The sequence below is a fragment of the Cetorhinus maximus genome, unplaced genomic scaffold (genome assembly GCF_964194155.1).
Source record: "Cetorhinus maximus unplaced genomic scaffold, sCetMax3.hap1.1 HAP1_SCAFFOLD_751, whole genome shotgun sequence".
NCBI classification, from domain to species: domain Eukaryota; kingdom Metazoa; phylum Chordata; class Chondrichthyes; order Lamniformes; family Cetorhinidae; genus Cetorhinus; species Cetorhinus maximus.
The window spans coordinates 37471-62530 of record NW_027596693.1 but is presented as its reverse complement, the minus strand read 5'-3'; the positions used below and the strand labels follow the sequence as shown (position 1 = coordinate 62530).

The 25060-nt window shown below is 50.0% G+C and overlaps 1 protein-coding gene and 1 long non-coding RNA gene across 3 annotated transcripts; one reads left to right on the top strand and one right to left on the bottom strand.

Moving 5' to 3' along the window:
* Window positions 1–12642: 12642 nt before the first annotated feature.
* Window positions 12643–13240, top strand: LOC144674686 (uncharacterized). The gene is made up of 3 exons (XR_013574606.1): window positions 12643–12726; window positions 12907–13013; window positions 13148–13240. It is a non-coding gene; the product is annotated as an uncharacterized LOC144674686 (long non-coding RNA).
* Window positions 13241–16439: 3199 nt separating this feature from the next.
* Window positions 16440–24670, bottom strand: LOC144674685 (SH3 domain-binding protein 5-like). 2 transcript variants are annotated; one of them, XM_078535925.1, is made up of 5 exons: window positions 24608–24670; window positions 21825–21953; window positions 20894–21055; window positions 17787–17960; window positions 16440–16930 (listed from the first exon to the last, which is right to left on the bottom strand). In XM_078535925.1, the coding sequence occupies exons 3-5, from the start codon at window positions 21002–21004 to the stop codon at window positions 16499–16501; spliced, it is 717 nt and encodes a 238-aa protein (XP_078392051.1). In that variant the 5' UTR covers window positions 21005–21055; window positions 21825–21953; window positions 24608–24670; the 3' UTR covers window positions 16440–16498. The 2 variants fall into 2 exon arrangements, with proteins under 2 accessions (XP_078392051.1, XP_078392052.1); XM_078535926.1 differs by lacking the exon at window positions 21825–21953.
* Window positions 24671–25060: the final 390 nt, after the last annotated feature.

The following is a 25060-nucleotide window of genomic DNA, read 5'->3' as shown; positions in this document are numbered from 1 at the left end:
TTGTTGGGAAGAATAGGGAGGTTACTTATAACTCGGAAGTTGCAAGTCTCAGTGGGGTAGAATACACCAATGGCTAAAAGTTGTGCACAGGTTAGCAAGGCCATGAAAAGGCAAACTAAGCATTAGATTTTATTTCCAGAGGGATAGAATTAAAAATTAGGGAAATTATGCTAAACCTGTATCGATCCTTGGTTGGACCACACTTAGAGTTATGTGTTCAGTTCTGTTTGCCATGTTATAAAAAGGATAAAGAGGCACTGGAGATGGCACAGAGGAGATTCACAAGGGTGAAACCTGGATGTGTGGGTATACATAGCAAGAAGTTATTAACAGGCTGGGTCTTTTTCCTCTTGAAAAACGAAGGCTGAGGGATGACCTAATAGAGGTCGTTAAAATTATGAAAGGTTTTGATAGAGTGGATGCAGAAAGAACGTTTCCTCTTGGGGGGGGGGGGGTGGCGGCATCAATACGAGATAGTCACCAAGAAATCCAACAGGGAATCCAGAAGAAACTTCTTTACCCAGAGAGCGGTGAGAATGTGGAACTCGCTACCACAGGGAGTGCTTGAAGCAAATAGCATAGATTTAGTTGAGGGAGGATGGGAGGAGGGTTGAGTAGAGCATAAACAGCCACATGGATTGGTTAGATGGACTGGCCTGTTTCTGCACTGTCTATCCTATGTAATCTCCGCTCAGCAAGATCCCACAAACAGCAGTGAGTTCAATGACCAGGTGATGTGTTTTTAATGATGAGGGGCTAGTTGTAGCCTCTGTATAATATCTCACCCTGAAGGTGGCACCTCTGACGCTGCAGCAACGGAAGCACCAGCTTTTTGAGCTCAAGTCTTTGGGACGGGATTGGAACCCGTGATCTTCTGACTCAGACACGTGCCCTAACCATCGAGCCATGGCTGAAACCAAAGCCACGCAGGCCTTTCAGATGTGATTCGGAGAGTAAGGCGAGGAACACTTGGGTTCTGTGGGAGTTAAGCATGGTAATGAGGTAACAGAAGTAAATGCCAGAAGATGACATGGTTTCTGCTCAGCCTGTAGCCCACTTCTAGCTCTCAGTGTTCATCTGTTCTCCCAGCTGTCGCGTTTCAAGTTAAAATAAACCTCTTCCTATTGCTAAAAAAAAATTTTTTTTACAGGACGCAGTTACTAAATGGTTTCAGAATCAGGCGACACTGGAATGCCTTACATAAAAGGATCTACGTGCCATCCTCTCCTCCCCATTGCCAATCCCACATGATTAATCTGCAGGACACTGCTGCGGGTAACCCAGGAATAATATCATAGAGGCATTAAAATAATTCGGTTTATTTCACCTTTGTTTATTAGCTATTAGTATTGGCAGTGGGATAAATGAGATGGTCAAGATTCATCCAATCAAGTAAGAAAGGGTCTGCTGGGTTTCTGATTGGCTATTCTGTGGCGAGCAACTCTCCTCCTGACTCCCCAAAGCCTCCTCAAGGCACAAGTCAGGAGTGTGATAGATGAGTGCAGTTCCTACAACACTCAAGAAGCTGGACACCATCTAGGACAAAGCAGCCCACTTGATTGGCACCCCATCCACAAACATTCACTCCCTCCACCACCGATGCACAGCGGCAGCATTGTGTACCATCTACAAGATGCGATGAAGCAACTCATTAAGGCTTCTTAGAAGCACATTCCAAACCCACGGCCTCTAGGAGGACAAGGGCAGCAAACACGTGGGAACAGCACCACCTGCAAGATCCCCTCCAAGCCACATAGCATCCTGACTTGGAAATATATCACCGTTCCTTCACCGTCACTCAGTCTAAATCCTGGAACTCCCTCCCTAACAGCACTTTGGATGTTCCTACCCCACAGGGACTGCAGCAGTTCAAGAAGGCAGCTCAGCACCACCTTCTCAAGGTCAGTTAGGGATGGACAACAAATGCTGGCCTAGCCAGCGACATCCATGTCCTGTAAGAGAATTTTTAATGATGGGAAGTTGGTATGCCAATAGAATATGGATGTACCCAGTGATTAATGGTGGGAGTGGGGGGGAACAGGGTGCTTGAAGGTATGGTCATGTGATGAAACTTCCAGAGTTTGTAGCCCTATCTCGTTTGTTATTACGAGTGTTGTGATGGGTGCCTTCGTCGAGAGGAGGCTCCCAAAATATGGAAAATGGTCCCACATTTTTCAGGATCTCACCATTGATTTTAATCGATGGGGCGGGGGGGGGGGTGGGGAGGGCGGCGGAGGGAGGGGAGGGCGGCGGAGGGAGGGGAGGGTGGATGTTATGCAGTGGGAACTGTTTGGAAGAGGGCCAACCCCTGTTTAGTGATAGGCCAATCTTCTCATATGCTTCAGAGGAGGAGTCATCAAGGACTCGGAGCTCAGCTTCTGCGTGAGCGCATGCACAAGTTGAGGTGTTGGTGGTATCGTGGTTACATCACTGACCTAGCAATTCAGAGACCCAGGCTGATGATCCGGGGACACAGGCTCAAATCCCACTGCAGCTGCTTGTATCTAAATTCAAAAATAATCTGGAACTAAAAAGCTGGTCTCAGTAATAGTGACTATGGAATGATTGCTGTTTTTAAAAAAACCACAACAAACCCATCTGGCTCACTGATGCCCTTTAGGGAAGGAAATCTGCCATCCTTACCTGGTCTGGCCTACATGTGACTCCAGACCCACAGCAGTGTGGTTGACTCTTAACTGCCCTGTGAAATGGTGGGGCAAGCCACTCAGTTCAAGGGCAATTAGGGATGGGCAGCAAATGCCCTGTCTTGCCAGCAATGGACACATCCTATGAAAGAATAAAGGGAAAAAAATAACAAGTGTAATCTGAAGATGGAGTGATTTTGGCTTTGGATTGAAGGTGGCGTTAAGTTAAATAGTTTCCCATCTGTTCTGTAAATTATCTCCACGCCTGTGGGCAATTTGCTGGAGGTGGGGCGCGATATTGCAGCAAGGAAGGTGAAGATGAGGGTTAGTGGGATGACACAGCCTTGCTTTCACTGAGATAGAGTCTGTGGTGATTCTGTTGGCATGGATCACTACTTGCACGTCATCGTGGAGTAGGCCGACGGTGGTGACAAATTCCTGAGGGCGGCCAAATTTGAGGAGGATGCCCCATAAACTTTCAAGGTTGACTTCCAAAGGCTTTCATGAGGTGGAAAAAGACCACATAATAATGGTTGGTACTGTTCCTTGCATTTTTCTTGGATTTGTCGCGCAGTGAAGATCATGTCACCATCACTTCCAATGTGCTGCTCAGCCTTTGGCTGACTGAGGATTTGAAGATCAAAGCTGAGATGATTTACCAGGCAACAGTGATCTCTGCACTTCTATGTGCTTTGGAGACCTGGACAACCTGCAGCAGACGCCTCAGGGCACTGGAGAAATACCACTGGAGAAATACCAGCGAAGTGTCTTCACAAGATCCTCCAAATCTGGCGGCAAGAAAGGCTGTCCAACAGCAGAATCCTCTCCCAGGCCGTCATGCCCAGCATCGAGTCGCTAATCACTCATAACCAGCTTCACTGGACAGGGCATGTTGTCCGTATGCCAGGCATCAGACTCCTCAAGCAACTGCTCCACTCAGAACTCAGTCGTGGCAGGAGGACAATGGAAACATTTTAGGGATGTCCTCAAAACATCCCTGAAGAGGTCAAACACCCCCCCACCAACTCCTGGGAGTCGCTGGCTTGTGACCGATCAAAATGGAGACGGTTCATTCAGGAAGGCTCTGAACACATCGAGACACATCGTCGAGAACGTGCAGAGGTGAAGTTGAGGCATCGGAGGGGTCGCATTAACCTCCAAACAACCCATCTACCCAACCCTTTAAGCACCGACTGACCCACATGTGGCAGGGGGCGCAGATCGCGCATCGGTCATATCAGCCATCTCAGGGCCCATCGAACCCCGGAGTGGAAACAAGTCATCATCGGTCCTGAGGGACTGCCTGAGAAGGAGATGAAAAAAGAATAGTGATGGGTGGTGTCCACCTTAGGGGCTCTGTTATTGGGAGTGCAGTGATGAATAGTGATTGCTTTTCCATTGCTCTGGCGGCTTCTAATGAGATTGTAAAATCAAATTAAGGTGGTGGCCATGACAGTCACAGCCACCTCCAATATGTGTACCTTTTTAAATTAATTCATGGGATGTCACTGCCTGGAGTCTGGAGTCACATGTAGGCCAGACCAGGTGAGGATGGCAGATTTCCTTCCCTAAAGGGCATTAGTGAACCAGATGGGTTTTTATAACAATCAACAATGGTCATCATTAGACTTTCAATTCCAGATTTTTATTGAATTCAAATTGCACCATCTGTCATGGTAGGATTCGAAACCAGACCCGAACCCAGGCTGGATTACTAGTCCAGTGACAATACTACTACACCATCGATCAGCAATAAACGAACGAAAGCCCTGACCTCCCAGTGAGACAAACCGCACTCCGAGGCTGGCTTTGCTGACTCGCTCCCATCCCCCACTCTCAGAGCTCACAGTATAAAGCAGCAGGAATAGGCCATTCAGCCCCTCGAACCTGACTGATCAGTGTCCACCAGGTACAGCAGTCTCCCTCAGGTACTGTAACCAAATGACTTTTCTCCAACTGACTGTCCAACTGCAAAAGGCATCACAGCTGAACATGATTGTGTCCTTTTTTAAAAAAAGGAGATATTTTCAGGCTGCTGGCGTTTATTGCTTATCTTAGCTTGCTACTGTGGGGGGTTTGCTAGGCTACCTGCGAGAGGGCAGGTAAGATGCTGAATTGGAGTCAGTGGCCAGGTGAAAATGGCAGCTTTCCTTCCCTGAAGCACATTAGTGCGCCAGTTGAGTTTATTTTAAATGACATTACTGACTTTTCTTTCAGTTCCTGTTTTTTTTTCAAAAATTGAATCCAAATTCTCCAAATAGCCTTGGTGGGATTTGAACCTACTTCTCAGTTACTAATCCAGTAACATAGCCAACCACGCTACCATAATTGCCTTAACTGCCCACACATGCATTTTCCCATAGAAATTATCAGTATAGCATTGGAAACTCTTAATTTCAGGCCTGCAGTCCAGATTCAAAGCACTTAACACCTTTGAATGTTAAGAATAGTACATCATGTGCACACACCTCTTCTTTTCCATTAACAAATCAATGAGTTGTTATTAAAAACACAATGCCACCTCTCAGCTCTCTTATTGCAGCCAGAAACTCTTTGCCGAGCAAGGGGTTTGCTGTGGGAGGAATATAATTACCGGACATTAAGCTCTCTCATGCCTCATCTCTGCCCTCACTTGACCTCTGGGCTTGTATCGAGGTCTCAGCCCATGTGTATTACCGGCTCGACCATGTTCTGCTTTACTAACTGATCCATTAGACAAGGAGAGGCTTGCATTTAGACAAGGCCACGTACTGCTGCCACATAGGAAGTGAGGAAGCCAATTTGTGAACTGCAAGATCCCACAAACTGCTTTAACGGACAGAGAATCTGTGCGCTGCTTTTGTGCTGGAGATCTCCCCTACTCTTCCTCGATGTAGTGGCATAGGCTCTTTATGAGCGATCCATGTGAGACAGTAGCCCGTGCCTTGGTTTAACACAACTTAACGGTACACAAGGAGCAAGGCTAAAAGGAGACTTACCTCATGGTGGATGAGAGAGGTTCAGGGGAGACAAACCTCACAGTAGATGCGGTGGGGGGGTGGCGCGTTGGATTAAGGCCAAGTGGGGGTGTGCGGGGGGGTCTAAGAGGGAAAGATACCTTATAATAAATGAAGGAGTTAAAGAGACATACCTTACAGTAGGTAAGGGAGGAAGATTGAAGGAGAGAGATACCTTACAATGGGTGAGGGAGGGAGATTGAAGGAGAGAGATACCTTACAGTAGGTAAGGGAGGGGGTTAAAGGGACTATAAAAGTAAAGTTACTACACCTTATAATAGATGGGGGTTTAAGGTGAGGCTAAAGGGGAAACGTACCTTATAGTGGATAAGTGCGAGAGGTTAAAAGGGAGGTGTCCTTTTTATAGATAAGGGGGAATTAAAGGGGAGAGATACCTTACAGTAGATAAGCAGGGGGCTGCTGGAGATTAAAGGGGGGGGGGAGGGGGGAAACAATAAAGCAAAGAAAATTGCACCTCTGTGGAGAAGCCGCCAATTATTTTACTGGAAGCAAATCATGGATGGGCGGGCGGGGTGGGGGGTGGGGGGGGGGGGGGGGGGGGGTGGTTTCGGGCAGTTCCATTGTTTCACATTACATTACATTACATTCCCAGTGTGGGTCAGAAGTGCAGGAGCTGAATTTTTCATGTGTCTCTCTATTTCTCTGACTGTGTATGTCTGTGTAATTCAGTGCGTCTGTCCATTTCTGAATTTCAGTGCTTCTCCGTATTCCTCTCTCAACGTTTCTGTGTTTGTGTCTCCCTCTATCTTCATGTCTCGGCATGTCTTCCTCCCTGGGTTTATCAAATATTTATGAACACCTTTCTCTCATTCTGCACGAGTCAACCCAATGACATGCGCGCACTTCAGTGTTCCCTTGCACGTCTATTTCTGTCTGTGTCCCACCTTACGTCTGCAAATCTCTCTCTATATTTCTGTTCATGTCTCTTTCTATTTCAGCGGCCTGCATCTCCATACAAAGCCCCCCCAGGCACTTGACAGAACGATAAGCACAGGAACAAATGAAGAGCCGTGGCAGAAAGTAGCAACGGCCGACTGGGTGCGGGGGGGAGGGCTTGGACTGGACAATTTAAAGAATGGATAATATTGCTGAAAAGAGGGGCATGAAGCCGATGCTTTTAATTTTGCTCTGATCAGGACAAACACAAGAATGACAAATTTCAAACGATCACAACAATTTATACCACAGGAGAAAAAAGTGGTGCTGATTGGCTGAGGTATTGCCCTGGAGGAAGCAATGGGGGATTATAGGCTCCCCGAGCTCCCGGGTAATTCAACGGGTTAAACATAGTCTTTTTGTTTGCTCCTCTCATTTTGTTTTCTCCTTTATCTAAGAACAGGAAGAGGCCATTCGATTAAATCATGGCGAATCTATATCAACTCCACCTTAATTCGCCAATCCTTAATAGCCTTACCTGACAAATCTCTACCACTCTCACTATTGAAACACTGCACCCCAGTCCCCCCACCTATCCCCAAGCCTCAGCTGCTTTTTAACAGGGCAAGACTACCAGATTTCCACCACCTTTTGTGTGAAGATATGCTTCCTGACATCACTCCTGAGTGGCCCAAGCTTTAATTTTAAGGTTTAACCACCCACCCCCTTTCTCTGATTTCTCCCAAAATAAAGTTTCTCTATCCACCCTATCAAATCCTTTAATCATTTTGAGCACCCCATTTGTCTCTCTGCATTTGCATTTCTCCGTTTGTTTGTGGGTGATTTCTCTATGTTTTAATGTTTCTCTCCATTTCTGTATTTCCCCTCATATCTGTGTTTGTGCTGTACCCCTTCAGTGACCCTCTCCCGATCTCAGACCGCTTCCAGCATTTTTCAGATTGCGCGTTCTTATATTTCCGTCTGTGTCCCTTCAATTCTGGCCTCCCGTGTAGGCCCGATTTTCATCACCCCATCGTTTAGCGGCTGTGCCTTCAGGCAGCCTTGGCCCTGAGCTCTGGAATTCCCTTCCTGAACCTCGCTGCCTCTCTCTCTCTCTCCTCTCCTCCTTTCAGGCACTCATTAAAACCTAACCCTTTCATCAAACGTTTTTTCATTATTCTTTCATGGGGTGTGGGCATCACTCGCAGGGCCACCTCCTAATTGCCCTTGAACTGAGTGGTTTGCTTGGCCTTATCAGAGGGCAGTTAAGAGTCAGCCACATTGCTGTGGGTCTGGAGTCACATGTAGGCCAGACCAGGTCAGGACGGCAGGTTTCCTTCCCAAAGGGCATTAGTGAACCCGATGTTTTTTTTTACAACAATCGATGATAGCTGGCATCGTCACCATTACTGAGGCTAACTGTATACTTGAGATTTTTAACAATTGAATTTAAATTCCGGCAGGACGCTGGCCTGGGCCTCTGGATTACTAATCCAGTGACGACATCACTTCACCACCGCCTCCCCTCGGTCACCTCATATCTTGTGTTGGCTCCGCGTCAAATCTCATTTGATGATCACTCCTGTGAAGCAGCTTGGGAGGTTTCCCTACGTTGAAGTCGCTACACAAATGCAAGTTGTTGTCTGCATGTGCTAATTCAGCGCGCATGTCTTCATTCATATATTTCTTTATACGTGACTGTCTTTTCAAAGCGCGTTTTCTGTTCTGAACTGAGAATTTCAGTAAATCCCCTTTTTTTTTGGCTCTCTCTTTCTCTCTCTCTTTGTTCAATAGACATACATTAAAGGCTGGCTCGGGTTGATAACAGCTCATTGCTCAGGGCTCTTGTCTTAGTGCCTCTGAGGGAGAAATTGATCTGAGATTGCGTCAACAGATCTATGAAGGCATTTACCGAAACCGTTTCTTCGTAGACTCGTTTCGACATGACTAGGATTCAGTAGGGTCTAATCCCACCCTGAGCCGATGGACTGAGGGCTGACAGGGCCCAAACGTTTTCCCAGTGCGACCCCATTAACAATGCCTCAGACTATGTGGGGGTAGCTTCCAGGAGGCAGTGGGAGGGGGGTGTTAGCTCCTGGGCTGGCATTGGGGGGGAGGGGGGTGGTATAAACTGTGGGGGTGGGGGCAGGGGGGGTGGAATTGCTTATCTGCAGGGTTCTTTTCAACAATTAAAAAACAAACATCTACCTTTTTTGCAGGCTTTTTTTTGCAGCAGCAATCAGGCTTCAAAGTTCTGTCCAGCAGGCCACACTCACCATTAGAAAAGAAATGTGAGGATTTAAAGGGGCCTCGCAGCCATTAGCGCTCAGCCTGAGCTGCGGGGCAGCCAATGTGCCTTGGAGCTCGCGACCCAAAGATCTCATCTCATGACCCCACTGGGGGCTGCCGCCCACAGTTTGGGAAGCCCTGGCCTAATCTCACTGTGAAACCGCGGACTGGGTACTGACGGGGGTTTAATCCAATTCTGAACCCATCAGCTAGATGGTCAGATCAGAGCCTAGGTTCCCCCCCGCGTCCGGAATGGGATCCAGCCGCGATGCCCTTCAGGATAGTGTTGTCTGTCGAGGAGAGACGGTGGCGTAGTGGTAATGCCATTGGACGGGTAACCCAGAGGCCCAGGGCTATTGCTCTGGGGAGCAAGGCAGCTGGTGGAATTTAAATTCAATTACTGAATCTGGAATGAAAAGCTGGCTATTCTCAGTGACAGTGACCATGAAACCATTGCTGATTGTTGCTGAAAACACCCCATCCAGTTCACTGATGCCCTTTGTGGGGAGGAAATCTGTCATTCTAATCCGATCTGGCCTACTCGTGACTCCAGGTCCCAGCAATGTGGTTGACTCTCAAACTGCCCTCTGAAACGGCCTGGCAAGTCACTCAGTTGAAACCTGATGGGTTCGGATGTGACCACAGGATTAACACCCGCCACCACCACTCCCCCCCACCAATGAAGTCAACGGAAAGCAAGATTGGGTCAGATCACAAGCTGACAACCCGCCCAATCCAGTGGAATTCCCTCCCAGCCAACTGGGTTAAAATTGGGATTGGGATAAGGTGTGAGTGGGTGACCATTACCTCTGTAGACCCGCCAATGATTGAGGTGAGGCAGGGAGGGAGAGAGAGGCGGGGGTTGAAAGAATACAAAGAGCCTTTTTCTTTCTGGCGGATGAGAACTCGCTTGTCCGTGGCTGAAAAATGTTGCTGAAGGTAAATGAACTGATGCCAAGGCAGACAAATTCTCCCAATTTTATTTTGAGGTCTGTATTATCACACGCATACACACAGGATGATGTGTACAGATATAAAAACAAGTCTAATAAATATGGTTGAGGTACACTGGCACCGACGCAGTCATTTGACCCGCCTCACAGAGTGCCAAGGTCTATCGTACGGGCAGTGCCAGGCGAGTGTGGCAGCCACCGTCCCTCCCTCCCACTGGAAACAAGCAGCGGAAGAAAGCAGGCCGGCCTCAACCTTTCAAACGCAACTTAAAATCTTCTCTGTTACAGGTTTGTTTCCTTGATGGTGCCGACCTGGGCTGCGGGGCGGAGGCAGAGGGCTGGTGCAGTTGGGGTGTGTATGGGTTGCTGGCTCATCCCTCGGAGCTCCTTGCCCGCTCCTTCCTCCCGAGTGAGCGGCTGTTGGCCGGAGGCAAGCTGGGGGCGGGCGGGGAGGTGGTCACGACGGCCGGCACAGACCGGTCCCTGTTTTGGCTGGATAACCGCGCACCCCGGGTCACCGTGAGAAGGGTTTACCAGTCAGAGGTGAGAAGCAAGGGAACCTTGGCTAATTTATCTGGGGGGAGATACGCAATGGGGAAAAGCCCTGGCTAATTTATCTGGGCGGAGATACGGAATGGGGAAAAGCCCTGACTGATTTATCCGGGCGGAGATACGGAATGGGGAAAAGCCCTGACTGATTTATCCGGGCGGAGATACGGAGTGGGGAAAGCCCTGGCTGATTTATCCAGGTGGAGATACGGAATGGGGAAAAGCCCTGGCTGATTTATCCGGGCGGAGATATGGAATGGGGAAAAGCTCTGGCTGATTTATCCGGGCGGAGATACGGAATGGGAAAAAGCCCTGATTGATATATCCGGGCGGAGATATGGAATGGGGAAAAGCCCTGGCTGATTTATCCGGGCGGAGATACGGAGTGGGGAAAGCCCTGGCTGATTTATCCGGGTGGAGATACGGAATGAGGAAAAGCCCTGGCTGATTTATCCGGGCGGAGATACGGAATGGGAAAATGCCCCGACTGATTTATCCGGGCGGAGATACGGAATGGGGAAAAGCTCTGGCTGATTTATCTGGGCGGAGATACGGAATGGGGAAAAGCCCTGACTGATTTATCCGGGCGGAGATACGGAATGGGGAATGCCCTGTCTGATTTATCCGGGCGGAGATACGGAGTGGGGAAAGCCCTGGCTGATATATCCGGGCGGAGATACGGAATGGGGAAAAGCCCTGGCTGATTTATCCGGGCGGAGATATGGAGTGGGGAAAAGCCCTGGCTGATTTATCTGGGCGGAGATACGGAATGGGGAAAAGCCCTGGCTGATTTATCCGGGCGGAGATACGGAGTGGGAAAGCCCTGGCTGATTTATCCGGGCGGAGATACGGAATGAGGAAAAGCCCTGGCTGATTTATCCGGGCAGAGATACGGAATGGGGAAATGCCCCGACTGATTTATCCGGGCGGAGATACGGAATGGGGAAAAGCTCTGGCTGATTTATCTGGGCGGAAATACGGAATGGGGAAAAGCCCTGACTGATTTATCCGGGTGGAGATACGGAATGGGGAATGCCCTGGCTGATTTATCCGGGCGGAGATACGGAATGGGGAAAAGCTCTGGCTGATTTATCCGGGCGGAGATAAGGAATGGGGAAAAGCCCTGGCTGATTTATCCGGGCGGAGATACGGAATGGGGAAAAGCTCTGGCTGATTTATCCGGGCGAAGATACGGAATGGGGAAAAGCTCTGGCTGATTTATCCGGGCGAAGATACGGAATGGGGAAAAGCTCTGGCTGATTTATCCGGGCGGAGGTACGGAATGGGGAAAAGCTCTGGCTGATTTATCCGGGCGGAGATACGGAATGGGGAAAAGCCCTGGCTGATTTATCCGGGCGGAGATACGGAGTGGGGGAAGCCCTGGCTGATTTATCCGGGCGGAGATACGGAATGAGGAAAAGCCCTGGCTGATTTATGCGGGCGGAGATACGGAATGCGGAAAAGCCCTGACTGATTTATCCGGGCGGAGATACGGAATGAGGAAAAGCCCTGGCTGATTTATCCGGGCGGAGATACGGAATGAGGAAAAGCCCTGGCTGATTTATCCGGGCGGAGATACGGAATGAGGAAAAGCCCTGGCTGATTTATCCGGGCGGAGATACGGAGTGGGGAAAGCCCTGGCTGATTTATCCGGGCGGAGATACGGAGTGGGGAAAGCCCTGGCTGATATATCCGGGCGGAGATACGGAGTGGGGAAAAGCCCTGGCTGATTTATCCGGGCGCAGATACGGAATGGGGAAAAGCCCTGACGGATTTATCCGGGCGGAGATACGGAATGGGGAAAAGCCCTGGTTGATTTATCCGGGCGGAGATACGGAATGGGGAAAAGCCCTGACTGATTTATTCGGGCAGAGATACGGAATGAGGAAAAGCCCTGACTGATTTATCCGGGCGGAGATATGGAATGAGGAAAAGCCCTGACTGATTTATCCGGGCGGAGATACAGAATGGGGAAGAGCCCTGACGGATTTATCCGGGCGGAGATATGGAATGGGGAAAAGCCCTGACGGATTTATCCGGGCGGAGATACGGAATGGGGAAAAGCCCTGACGGATTTATCCGGGCGGAGATACGGAATGGGGAAAAGCCCTGACGGATTTATCCGGGCGGAGATATGGAATGGGGAAAAGCCCTGATGGATTTATCCGGGCGGAGATATGGAATGGGGAAAAGCCCTGACGGATTTATCTCCCCCTCCTGAATCCAGACACTCTGAAGCACTCCACCCAAACCCCAGAGCACCGAACTAGCTGAGAACAATGAACAAGACAGGCCACAGATGGAGCCCAGGCTTTTACTGCCCTGACTGTTTAAGTGTTATATGGCATCCCATATTCCAGTTACTAGAACACAATGATAGGTGTATCACTATCAACAGTATTACCAAGACAGTGTCTGACCCACTGTCCCACCCAGTCCCAGAGGGGCAAAGGACAGTGTCTGACCCACTGTCCCACCCAGTCCCAGAGGGGCAAAGGACAGTGTCTGACCCACTGACCCACCCAGTCCCAGAGGGGCAAAGGACAGTGTCTGACCCACTGCCCCACCCAGTCCCAGAGGGGCAAAGGACAGTGTCTGACCCACTGTCCCACCCAGTCCCAGAGGGGGGAAAGGACAGTGTCTGACCCACTGTCCCACCTAGTCCCAGAGGGGGAAAGGACAGTGTCTGACCCACTGCCCCACCCGGTCCCAGAGGGGGAAAGGACAGCATCTGACCCACTGCCCCACCCGGTCCCAGAGGGGGAAAGGACAGCATCTGACCCACTGTCCCACACAGTCCCAGAGGGGGAAAGGATAGTGTCTGGCCCACTGTCCCACTGATACTCAGTTGGAAGCCTCTGAGTGAAAGATGATGTGGGATCCTCACAGTGAACGGTAAGGGCAAAAGCTAGTCAAAGGCAACACTGTACAGAGTCCAGGTTAATTCTGCAGGGTAAGGATTCATCATGAACTTTGCAAAGTACATGCTTATTCAGCAGGGCAAGGATGACTCTTTGTGTAATTATACGGAGTTAGTGTTTTCTCAGCCGGGTAAGGAGTACTGATGAACTGTACAGAGTTCATGTTTATTCAGCAGCTTAAGGGTTACTCACTGCAACTATACCGAGCCCCCATTTATTTAGCAGGGTAAGGATTACTCACTATAACTGTACCGAGTCCCCGTTTATTCAGCAGGGTAAGGATTACTCAGTAACTGTACAGAGTCCCCATATATTCAGCAGGGTAAGGATTACTCACTATAACTGTACAGAGTCCCCATATATTCAGCAGGGTAAGGATTACTCACTATAACTGTACAGAGTCCCCATATATTCAGCAGGGTAAGGATTACTCACTATAACTGTACAGAGTCCCCATATATTCAGCAGGGTAAGGATTACTCAGTAACTGTACCGAGCCCCTGTTTATTCAGCAGGGTAAGGATTACTCACTATAATTGTACAGAGTCCCCATATATTCAGCAGGGTAAGGATTACTCACTATAATTGTACAGAGTCCCCGTTTATTCAGCAGGGTAAGGATTACTCTGTAACTGTACAGAGTCCCTGTTTATTCAGCAGGGTAAGGATTATTCACTATAACTGCACCGAGCCCCCATATATTCAGCAGGGTAAGGATTACTCTCTGTAACTGTACAGAGTCCCTGTTTATTCAGCAGGGTAAGGATTACTCAGTAACTGCACCGAGCCCCGTTTATTCAGCAGGGTAAGGATTACTCAGTAACTGTACAGAGTCCCCGTTTATTCAGCAGGGTAAGGATTACTCAGTAACTGCACCGAGCCCCGTTTATTCAGCAGGTTAAGGATTACTCAGTAACTGTACAGAGTCCCCGTTTATTCAGCAGGGTAAGGATTACTCTCTGTAACTGTACCGAGTCCCCGTTTATTTAGCAGGGTAAGGATTACTCACTATAACTGTACAGAGCCCTTGTTTATTCAGCAGGGTAAGGATTACTCTCTGTAACTGTACAGAGTCCCCGTTTATTCAGCAGGGTAAGGATTACTCTCTGTAACTGTATAGAGCCCTCGTTTATTCAGCAGGGTAAGGATTACTCTCTATAGCTGTACAGAGCCCTCGTTTATTCAGCAGGGTAAGGATTACTCTCTATAACTGTACAGAGCCCTCGTTTATTCAGCAGGGTAAGGATTACTCTCTATAACTGTACAGAGCCCTCGTTTATTCAGCAGGGTAAGGATGACTCACTGTAATTGTACCGAGCCCCTGTTTATTCAGCAGGGTAAGGATTACTCAGTAACTGTACAGAGTCCCTGTTTATTCAGCAGGGTAAGGATTACTCATTGTAACTGCACCGAGCCCCCATTTATTTAGCAGGGTAAGGATTACTCAGTAACTGTACAGAGTCCCCGTTTATTTAGCAGGGTAAGGATTACTCAGTAACTGTACCGAGCCCCCGCTTATTTAGCAGGGTAAGGATTACTCACTATAACTGTACAGAGCCCTCGTTTATTCAGCAGGGTAAGGATTACTCTCTGTAACTGTACAGAGTCCCCGTTTATTCAGCAGGGTAAGGATTACTCATTGTAATTGTACCGAGCCCCTGTTTATTTAGCAGGGTAAGGATTACTCGCTATAACTGCACCGAGCCCCCAAATATTCAGCAGGGTAAGGATTACTCATTGTAACTGCACCGAGCCCCCGTTTATTTAGCAGGGTAAGGATTACTCAGTAACTGTACCGAGTCCCCGTTTATTTAGCAGGGTAAGGATTACTCAGTAACTGTACAGAGTCCCTGTTTATTTAGCAGGGTAAGGATTACTCAGTAACTGTACCGAGCCCCCGTTTATTTAGCAGGGTAAGGATTACTCAGTAACTGTACAGAGCCCCCGTTTATTCAGCAGGGTAAGGATTACTCACAATAACTGCACCGAGCACCCATATATTCAGCAGGGTAAGGATTACTCAGTAACTGCACCGAGTCCCTGTTGATTCAGCAGGGTAAGGATGACTCACTGTAATTGTACCGAGCCCCTGTTTATTCAGCAGGGTAAGGATTACTCACTGTAACTGTACCGAGCCCCTGTTTATTCAGCAGGGTAAGGATGACTCACTGTAATTGTACCGAGCCCCTGTTTATTTAGCAGGGTAAGGATTACTCATTGTAACTGTACCGAGCCCCTGTTTATTTAGCAGGGTAAGGATTACTCAGTAACTGTACAGAGTCCCCGTTTATTCAGCAGGGTAAGGATTACTCATTGTAATTGTACCGAGCCCCTGTTTATTTAGCAGGGTAAGGATTACTCGCTATAACTGCACCGAGCCCCCATATATTCAGCAGGGTAAGGATTACTCATTGTAACTGCACCGAGCCCCCGTTTATTTAGCAGGGTAAGGATTATTCAGTAACTGTACCGAGTCCCCGTTTATTTAGCAGAGTAAGGATTACTCATTGTAACTGTACAGAGTCCCCGTTTATTTAGCAGGGTAAGGATTACTCAGTAACTGTACAGAGTCCCCGTTTATTTAGCAGGGTAAGGATTACTCAGTAACTGTACAGAGTCCCTGTTTATTTAGCAGCGTAAGGATTACTCATTGTAACTGTACAGAGTCCCCGTTTATTTAGCAGGGTAAGGATTACTCAGTAACTGTACAGAGTCCCCGTTTATTTAGCAGGGTAAGGATTACTCAGTAACTGTACAGAGTCCCTGTTTATTTAGCAGGGTAAGGATTACTCAGTAACTGTACAGAGTCCCTGTTTATTTAGCAGGGTAAGGATTACTCAGTAACTGTACAGAGTCCCTGCTTAATTAAAATGGGACGGGAGGGTGGGATCGGTAGTGAATGGACCCTCTATTTCTACAACCTGCAGTTGTGTACAAACCGAACGCCGGCAACAACCCCTCCCACCCCATCCCCTCCGCCTTCACCAAAGGTACAATCCCTCAACACTGAAACCTGTCTCCGGCAAGCAGTGTTCTCAGTCGGGCATCAAAGGGCCAGAGCTATGATACAAAGTCAAGCAGCTTCGGGGTGGGGGGGGAGAGGGGCAAGGTGCAACATGGCGGGCATGATGGCTCCTCTCTCTCGCCCTCTCGCCCTCTCCCTCTCCGATGGGCTGTTAATTAAACGGTAGATGATGGGGTGGGCGCAGTGGTAGCCACCCGGCCCCCCTGGTTAGCTGCCCACAGCCCTATAAGCTGACACTGCGATGGTGCTTGTAGAAGAAGGAGGAGGGCCTCCTTACCCTGTCCGCGTCCCGATCATCGCTGTCCAGGCTCAGTGCGTCCGACAGCTCCTCCAGGTGCTCGACCGAGTCGAATTTCTGCAGGTCCGAGGCGATGGTCTGGAAGCTGAGCACCGAGATGGTGTCCGAGGGCGGCCCCTCCGCCCCTAGGGGGGTGCGGGCCGAGGCCTTGTCCACCTCCTCCTCCCCCTGCTCCTCCTCGGGGTAGGCCGGGTGGGCCTCGGCCCCCACCGGGGAGGCCCGGCGACTGCCGAGGCGCTGCAGTCGGCGGGCGTGGATCTGCTCGCTGATCTGCTCCAGGTTCCTCAGGGCGACAGAGTACTTGGTCTTGGCCTGCGACACCTGCTTCTCCAGGGCCGTCACCCTGGCCTTGTGTTCCTGTGGGCGCGACGGGCAAGAGTGAGATGGGGCGCTGGCAATTCCATCAAAAGCACACCCCAGGTCCTGAAGGGGCTTGGCAGGGTGGACGCTGAGACGCTGAGTGTAAAACGCGGGTGGGTGGGGGTTGGGGGGGCGGGGGTGGGAGCTGAGTTTCAGGGCGAGGGGCCGATCGCTTAGGACTGAGATGAGGAGAAATGACTTTGCTCTACCCCAGAGGGTAGCGGATGCTCCATTGTTGGATACGCTGAAGGCCGGGATAGGCAGGCGTTTGGTCTCAAGGGTTATGGGGGAGTGAGGGTGGAGTGGGGGGGAAATGGAGCGGATGCCCAAGGTCAGCCATGATCTTATGGAATGGTGTGCAAGCTGGAGGGGGGGGCAGGAGTGGTGCACTCCCACTCCTGCTCCTTTCATCCTCAATGGAGGGAAAGGTGGAGTAGAGGCCACCAGTCTCCGTCCACATTGCACATCAGAGCCTCCTTAGCCTCAGCAGCGGTGGGGTCGTGGGTGCTGGGTGGGGGTTGTTGGGTGGGGGTTGTTGGGGGGGGAGAGCGTGAGTGGGGTGCGGAGGAAATAGGTCACTGCACAGACAGGTTTAGCTGGAGCGAGCATATTGGGACAGGAGAGTTGGGAAAGTTATGCCCCTTTCCCCCCGCGTCTTCAACATGTTGGGATTTACAGGACTCAGGAATGGAAAGCAAGCAAGGGTTAAAATATTTACCCCGCTTAACCCTGTCGAAAGTTATTGAACCTGGAAAGAAGCCGACCCCCCCTCCGCCTCACCCAGTCTCTGTATAACCCACCACCAGCACGATCGAACCCAGATTCTGCACCATAAATAAAGGCCACACTCTACCTCCAGAATCTGGTTGAACTGGGCTTTCAGTTCAAAGTAGGGCTTGGATTTGATGATTACCCTCTTGAGGGATTTCTGCAGCTCCTGGACGCGGCCCTCGGCTTCCTGGCACATCAGGGTGACTCGCTGGTGTTCCCGCTCACTTCTTAACCGCTCCTCCTCTGCCTCGTTCACCTGAGGCCGCACAGCAAGGGGACAGGGATCAGCACTTTCCAAGAGCATAAGAGACCTCCCCCCACCCACATCTCTACTCCCAGGGCCTGCCAGCCTGCACTGGCCTTAAGTTACAAAGGCAGATTGTACACTGGGATAGCAGTGCGAGATGCCCAGAGTGCAGACACCCAGTTTATGCACCATTTCACAGTGCAAGGCACCCACTGCACACTCCCCCCTCACAGAGCGAGGCGCCCAGTGCACGCTCCCCCCTCACAGTGCGAGGCACTCAGTGCACGCTCCCCCCTCACAGTGCGAGGCACCCAGTGCGCGTTTCCCCCTCACAGTGCGAGGCACCCAGTGTGCACTCCCCCCTCACAGTGCGAGGCACCCAGTGCGCACTCTCCCCTCTCAGTGCGAGGCGCCCAGTGCGCACTCCCCCCTCACAGTGCGAGGCACCCAGTGCGCGTTTCCCCCTCACAGTGCGAGGCGCCCAGTGCGCACTCCCCCCTCACAGTGCGAGGCACCCAGTGCGTTTCCCCCTCACAGTGCGAGGCGCCCAGTGCGCACTCCCCCCTCACAGTGCGAGGCACCCAGTGCGCGTTTCCCCCTCACAGTGCGAGGCGCCCAGTGCGCACTCCCCCCTCACAGTGCGAGGCACCCAGTGCGTTTCCCCCTCACAGTGCGAGGCACCCAGTGTGCACTCCCCCCTCACAGTGCGAGGCACCCAGTGCGCACTCCCCCCTCACAATGCGAGGCGCCCAGTGCGCGCTCCCCCCTCACAGTGCGAGGCACCCAGTGCGCGCTCCCCCTTCACAGTGCGAGGCGCCCAGTGCACGCTCCCCCCTCACTGTGCGAGGCGCCCAGTGCGCACTCCCCCCTCACAGTGCGAGGCGCCCAGTGCGCGCTCCCCCCTCACAGTGCGAGGCGCCCAGTGCACGCTCTCCCCTCACAGTGCGAGCCACCCAGTGCACACTCCCCCCTCACAGTGCGAGGCACCCAGTGCACACTCCCCCCTCACAGTGCGAGGCACCCAGTGCACACTCCCCCCTCACAGTGCGAGGTGCCCACCACACACTCCGTCACACTGCCAGGTTGTCAGGAAGTTATAATAACTCTCATAATATTACTGGAATTTATTGTGAAATAGAGTAATGGTGGGATGTGTTTATACATGTGTGCGCGTGTGTGTGAGAGACTTAACTGAATTAGAGGAAGCTAGTCTGGGTGCTTTGATCTAAGAGGAGAAGTTAGGTTTGAAATGTTAATTAGATAAACATGGGGAGGGTTAGAAACCGAGGTGTCAAGGGAACATTTGCATTTTTAAATAAACCAGACTAAATTGTTTTCAAAGGAGGGAGTGAAACGTGTCACCCAGCCAGGTGCAGTTTAGAAACTGTGTGTTTGTTTATTTACTTATTTTTCCCAAGGATAGTGAAATAGCAGAGAGGTAAGGTTCAAAAGGCATAATGAAACAATGGATATTTGCATTCAAAAGGGAAAATATGTATAAAGGAGTGAAGGCTGTGTGTATGGGGAGGCAGTTTAAGATCCAACAAGTGTGAAAAGCCTGCAGCCTGTATGTCCCAAACTGCTGCCTCCAGGGACTGAAGTGAAGAGAACTCAGTTTGAACCTGACTGTTCAGGGTATTGTTTACTTTGCCAGGGCCTTTTGAAATCTAATGTTGCCTTAACGAAAATGTAACTGGGAGTTAAATTGATTAGGGGATTTAGGAGTATCATAATAGTAATTTCTAGATCTAGATTTGAAGTCATTTCTCTTATTAATAAATGTTTAATTTCTCTTATTAATAAATGTTTAATTTAGTTTTATAAAAACCTATAAGACTTGGTGGTCTTATTGCTGCTGAATTCAAAGCCTCTCGAAACATACAAATTGCAAATTAGTTGTGACAGTTATTTCAAGTTTCCCTCTGGAATTTGAACAGCTCAGCATTTACCATCCGCCGTGTCACAACACAGGTGGCCAGTGCATGCTCCCTGTCACAGTGCGAGGCGCCCAGTGTATAACGCATACCACACTGCGAGGCAGTTGCATTGTGGAGTGGAAGAGAGGCAGGGAGTGATTTTTAAAATTCATTTACAGGATGTGGATGTCACTGGTTATTGCCCAGCCCTAATTGCCCTTGACAAGGTGGTGGTGAGCTGCCTTCTTGAACCGCTGCAGTCCATGTGGTGTAGACACACCCACAGTGCTGTTAGGGAGGGAGTTCCAGGATTTTGACCCAGCGACAGTGAAGGAACGGCGATATCATTCCAAGTCGGGATGGTGTGTGACTTGATGGGGAACCTCCAGGTGGTGGTGTCCCCATCTACTTGCTGCCCTTGTCCTTCTAGATGGTAGTGGTCATGGGTTTGGAAGGTGCTGCCTAAGGAGCCTTGGTGAGTTGCTGCAATGCATCTTGTAGCTGGTGCAAACTGTTGCTACTGTGCGTCGGTGGTGGAGGGAGTGAATGTTTGTGAAGGAGTGCCAGTCAATCGGGATGCTTTGTCTTGGAAGGAAGGACAAGAGGATTTTGTCACACTAAGGAGTAGAACAAGCACTGGGAGTGTCAGGCTGAATTATGTGCTCAAGTCTCTGGCATGGGACTTGAACCCATGACCTTCTGACCCAAAAGTGGGAGTGCTACTGGTTGAGCCACAACTGGCGCTAACATGTGCAAAGAAAGTGCTCCTTATTCCTGGATAATAGCCAGCGGGACACACTGGGCTCGATTTGATTACAGTGCTTGTGAGAGAGGATTTTTTTTTAAACCATGGGAAGGCTGGTTTGTCTCTGGGCCTCATTTATTCCCCTCTAAGGAGCTGGAAGGGTTGGTATATGGGGTGAGAACCAGCTAAGCGATTGGCTCGCTCGGGGCTGATGGGATGTACAGGTTCTAGACTGCACCCAGACACGGTGTGGGAAAGCAGCAGTTTGGAGGTGAGGTTACCTTGGAGGTGGCGTGGTTCAGCATCTCCTGCCAGGTGGGGTCCAGGCGGTTTCTGTCTGCCATCAGGCCTTGCTCAGCTACGTACACCATCTCGCGGGCGGCGTTGTGCATACTGACCGCTCTCTCATAACGCAGGGCGGCCTTCTGAGTCTCCTGCTGGGCCTTCAACACAAGGGAAAGACGGCGGCATGTTATAACGTTCACGGCAGCATCCTTACTTTCTATAGACTGGCACAGCAGCTGGAGGCATCACGGTGCCTTCAAGTGAACAAGTTACAATCCCCCTCTTCCCCACCCTAGCCCTCCCTCCCGTCCACACCAGCCCCAACCGCTCGGACACGTGTGGCTGCTTCAACATTGAGAGCCCCTACATACAGCTACAAGCACCGCCCATGAGGACAAGCGGTTACGGACACATATCTACATAGACAGGCAGACAGACATGCATGCAGACAGGTCAGCGGGAAGTCCTTTACACACACATGCCAACAGGAAGCCCTACACACACACACACAGGCACAGGCAGAGAGATTTAGACAGGCGTGCACTCACAGACGTGGGCCGCCCCTACTTGGTGTGCAGTCGGTGCTGACTCTCCCGATAGTATTGACCCATGGATGACAGGCGCCCTTCTCACCCTCGCTGAATGGTCGCCCTTCAAGTGGGACTTTGCACAGTGAAGGCAGCCAGGACATTTTACAATGCACTTTTAATCACGATAGGCCATAGGATATGAATGAAGGTAAACCACTCGTGCAAAATTCACAGGCACAGTGACCCCTCCAGGTGAGAATGGGCAGCACAAAACCCCCAGGGGGAACAGGGGGAACGGGCGGAGCAGGCGACCGCCTCCCCCCTCTCCGGGCAGGAATGGGCAGAGCAAACCCCCCCGGGCAGACCAAACCCCCCAGGCAGGAACAGGCGGACTCACCTCTTTTGCCTGGCGCCTGGCCTCATAATATGGCCGTGCCTTCTCGATGCAGTTGCCGAGCTGGGAGCCCTGAGCGTTCAATTTCCTTGCAGATTCTGACAGGATTTTCCGGTAGGTGTTCCTCGCTTCCTGTGGGAGGTGCAGATCAATACTTGAAAGAAATACAACAAGGTTCTATATCCAGAGGCAGGTTTACTGCAACCTCATCCATATTAAATACCAGACAATGGAAAGCTCCCTCTACACTGTCCCCATCAAACATTCCCAGGACAGGTACAGCACGGGGTTAGATACAGAGTAAAGCTCCCTCTGCACTGTCCCCATCAAACACTCCCAGGACAGGTACAGCACGGGGTTAGATACAGAGTAAAGCTCCCTCTACACCAACCTCATCAAACACTCCCAGGACAGGTACAGCACGGGGTTAGATACAGAGTAAAGCTCTCTCTACACTGTCCCCATCAAACACTCCCAGGGCAGGTACAGCACAGGGTTAGATACAGAGTAAAGCTCCCTCTACACTGTCCCCATCAAACACTCCCAGGACAGGTACAGCACGGGGTTACAGAGTAAAGCTTCCTCTACACTGTCCTTATCAAACACCCCCAGGGCAGGTACTGCATGGATTAGATAATGCGAAACTTTCACTATAACCTGTTTTTAGTCACAAACTGAGAAAACATCCTGTACAAAACCAGAATGATGTATTTTTTTTTCCACGTCCTAAACTGGAACCGCTGGCTTCTTTGGGTGGGACAACCAATTTAATGCCAGACTAGGGATGGTCTAGTACTGTCAGCCAGCACCAATTGGATTTAGACTGATAACCTGCAGCCCTCACAACCCACAGCGTGAAATTCAGCCCCTCATGTTTGACCCGGTTCAGGCTGTCATTTCCATAGGTGACAAGACAGCGCAATAACCCAGGGAAACCAGATCCCCTATCAGCGCACTTTCATAACGTGATATCATCCTCCCCGACAGGCTTATCAAAAGCCACCAGTGACGCCTGTGCCACACATCAAACATAGCGGCTACTCGAGCGGAATGTGCGTGGGCATGTGGAAAAGGTGGTATAACCAATCGGCTGAAGGACAGAAAACAGCGAACGAGGCATGACAGTGATTATTTTTCTGACTGGAGGATGTGTATGATTGGTGTTTCCCCAGGGGTCAGTACTGGGACCAAGGACCTGGATCTTGGAATATAGAGTGGAATTTCAAAATTTGCCAATGATACAAAATTTGGAGGAGTGGCAGACAGACAGGGTGGTGCAAATCGCCCGCAACAGGTTATAGACAAGCTCGCAGAGTGGACAGACTGGAATTCAATAGAGAGAAGTGAGCTGATGAAGGGCCGGGGATAGGCAATATAGACAGAATGGCACAGTTCCAACAAGTGTGCGGTAGCAGAGGAGCCTTGGGGTGCGTGTGCATCGATCTTTGAAAGTGGCAGGACATATTGAGGGAGTGATTAGCAAAGCATACGGGGTTTTGGGCATAACAAGCATTGATTACAAAAGCAGGGAAGTTAGGCTGAACCTTTAGAAAGCTCTGGTGAGGCCACAACTAGAGGATTGTGTCCAGTTCTGGGTCGCCACACTTTAGGAAGGATGTATCGATCTTTGAAAGGGCGCAGGATGGTTCCAGGATTGGAGAGGTTGCAGTTATAAAAGGTCAGGTTAGAAAAGCTGAGGTTGTTCTCCTTGGAGCAAAGGAGATTGAAGGGAGATTTGATAGAAGTGTACAAGATTATGACAGGCTTAGGTAAGGTAGACAAGGAAAAGCTGTTCCCATTAGCTGATAGTACAAGGATGAAAGTTTTGGGCTGGGGAAGCAGAGGGAAAGTGAGGAGGAACTTTTTTTTTTAAAAACGCAGTGAATGGCACTGACCTTGAACTCATTGCCACGGGGGTGGTGGGAGCAGAGACCATCAATCATTTCAAATCGAAACTGGTTCAGTGCTTAATGAAAATAAACTTGCAGGTCCACGGGGATCAAATGGGTGGGAGGGGGAGTGGGGCTCACTGGATCTCTCTGCAGAGAACCGACATGGACTCAATGGGCCGAATGGCCTGCTTCTGCACCATAAACGACTCCACAACATTTACAAATGTCTTGCAAACAACACTGGGTACACACAACAGTCCTGGCAAGACATGCAGTAGTCTCCTGCCTGTTAATTGTAGATCAGCTGTGAGAATTATATGCAGGGAAAAGGCATTAATTGGGCTTTCGCCTGAACACACAAAGACACAAAGAGATACTTAAGTGAAACTGTGACATAGTTGAGTTAGGAGGTACATGCTTATAATGTTTAGCTCTGTAAATAAATATATGACTGAATAAAAACAGTCGTCAGTGCTATCCTTCACCAACTGGCATTCTGGAGTAGAACAGTACACTCCTTGTACTCTTCCACTCCTCCATTTCCCTCTTCCTCACCTGAAGGCACAGGCTCTCACTACAATCCAGTTACATCTGTCCTAGGTGGCCTCTGGTATCTCACTGCATTCCTCCTTCGTGACCTAGCGGGATATTGGGCTACAGGGGGCATCATCCTGATCCTAGAATCGATGAGCCCTGCTGGGGTTGGGGACTGATTCACTTCTCCCCTCATCTACTCCTCAATCTTGTTCCCCGCACACCACAAAGTTAATTGAAAGTGCTCACACTGTACGCTGCTCTGTCAGTCAGAGTACTCAAACTGGGTGAACTGACTGCCTCGGCAGGACAGCCTTGCTCTGGCTGTACAGGGCAGGGACTGTTGTATGATATACTCACATTTAGCTGTAGCTCCAGTTTATTGATCTCCTCACTGGCCTGGTTAAGGTGTTCCAGCTCCTCCTGCGGGAAAGAAGGTCACTTGCAGTCAGCAGGGACGGTGTGCATAGCTCAACCTTGACACCCCTCGACTGTAACCATGTACACCTCCATACACACACACCCCCTTCTTGACTGCACCCCATCTACACACACAGACACAATACCCCGCTACTGTAACCCACATATCCACACTGCGTGTACACACACACACACCCCACTACTGTAACCCACATTCCTCCTCTACAAACACAAAGAGACCCATCTGCTGTAAGACCTGTACTTTTCTATTGTTATGAACATTTTTAAAGTTGAATATATATGTTTGTGTTAAGAAAGTAAAATGGTTTCAGTTTCATTTAGGTTGTTTGAGAATCTTGGTGCTTGGATGGATTCCTGACTAAAAGTTCAGGT

What these genes read in the sequence shown, in the direction of transcription:
- LOC144674685 (XM_078535925.1), bottom strand. Translation starts at nt 21,004, where the DNA reads ATGCACAACGCCGCCCGCGAGATGGTGTACGTAGCTGAGCAAGGCCTG. An exon ending in TGAACCACGCCACCTCCAAG is followed by an intron (nt 17,961 to 20,893) that starts GTAACCTCACCT and finishes GTGCGGCCTCAG; the next exon opens with GTGAACGAGGCAGAGGAGGA. An exon ending in AGTTCAACCAGATTCTGGAG is followed by an intron (nt 16,931 to 17,786) that starts GTAGAGTGTGGC and finishes TCGCGCCCACAG; the next exon opens with GAACACAAGGCCAGGGTGAC.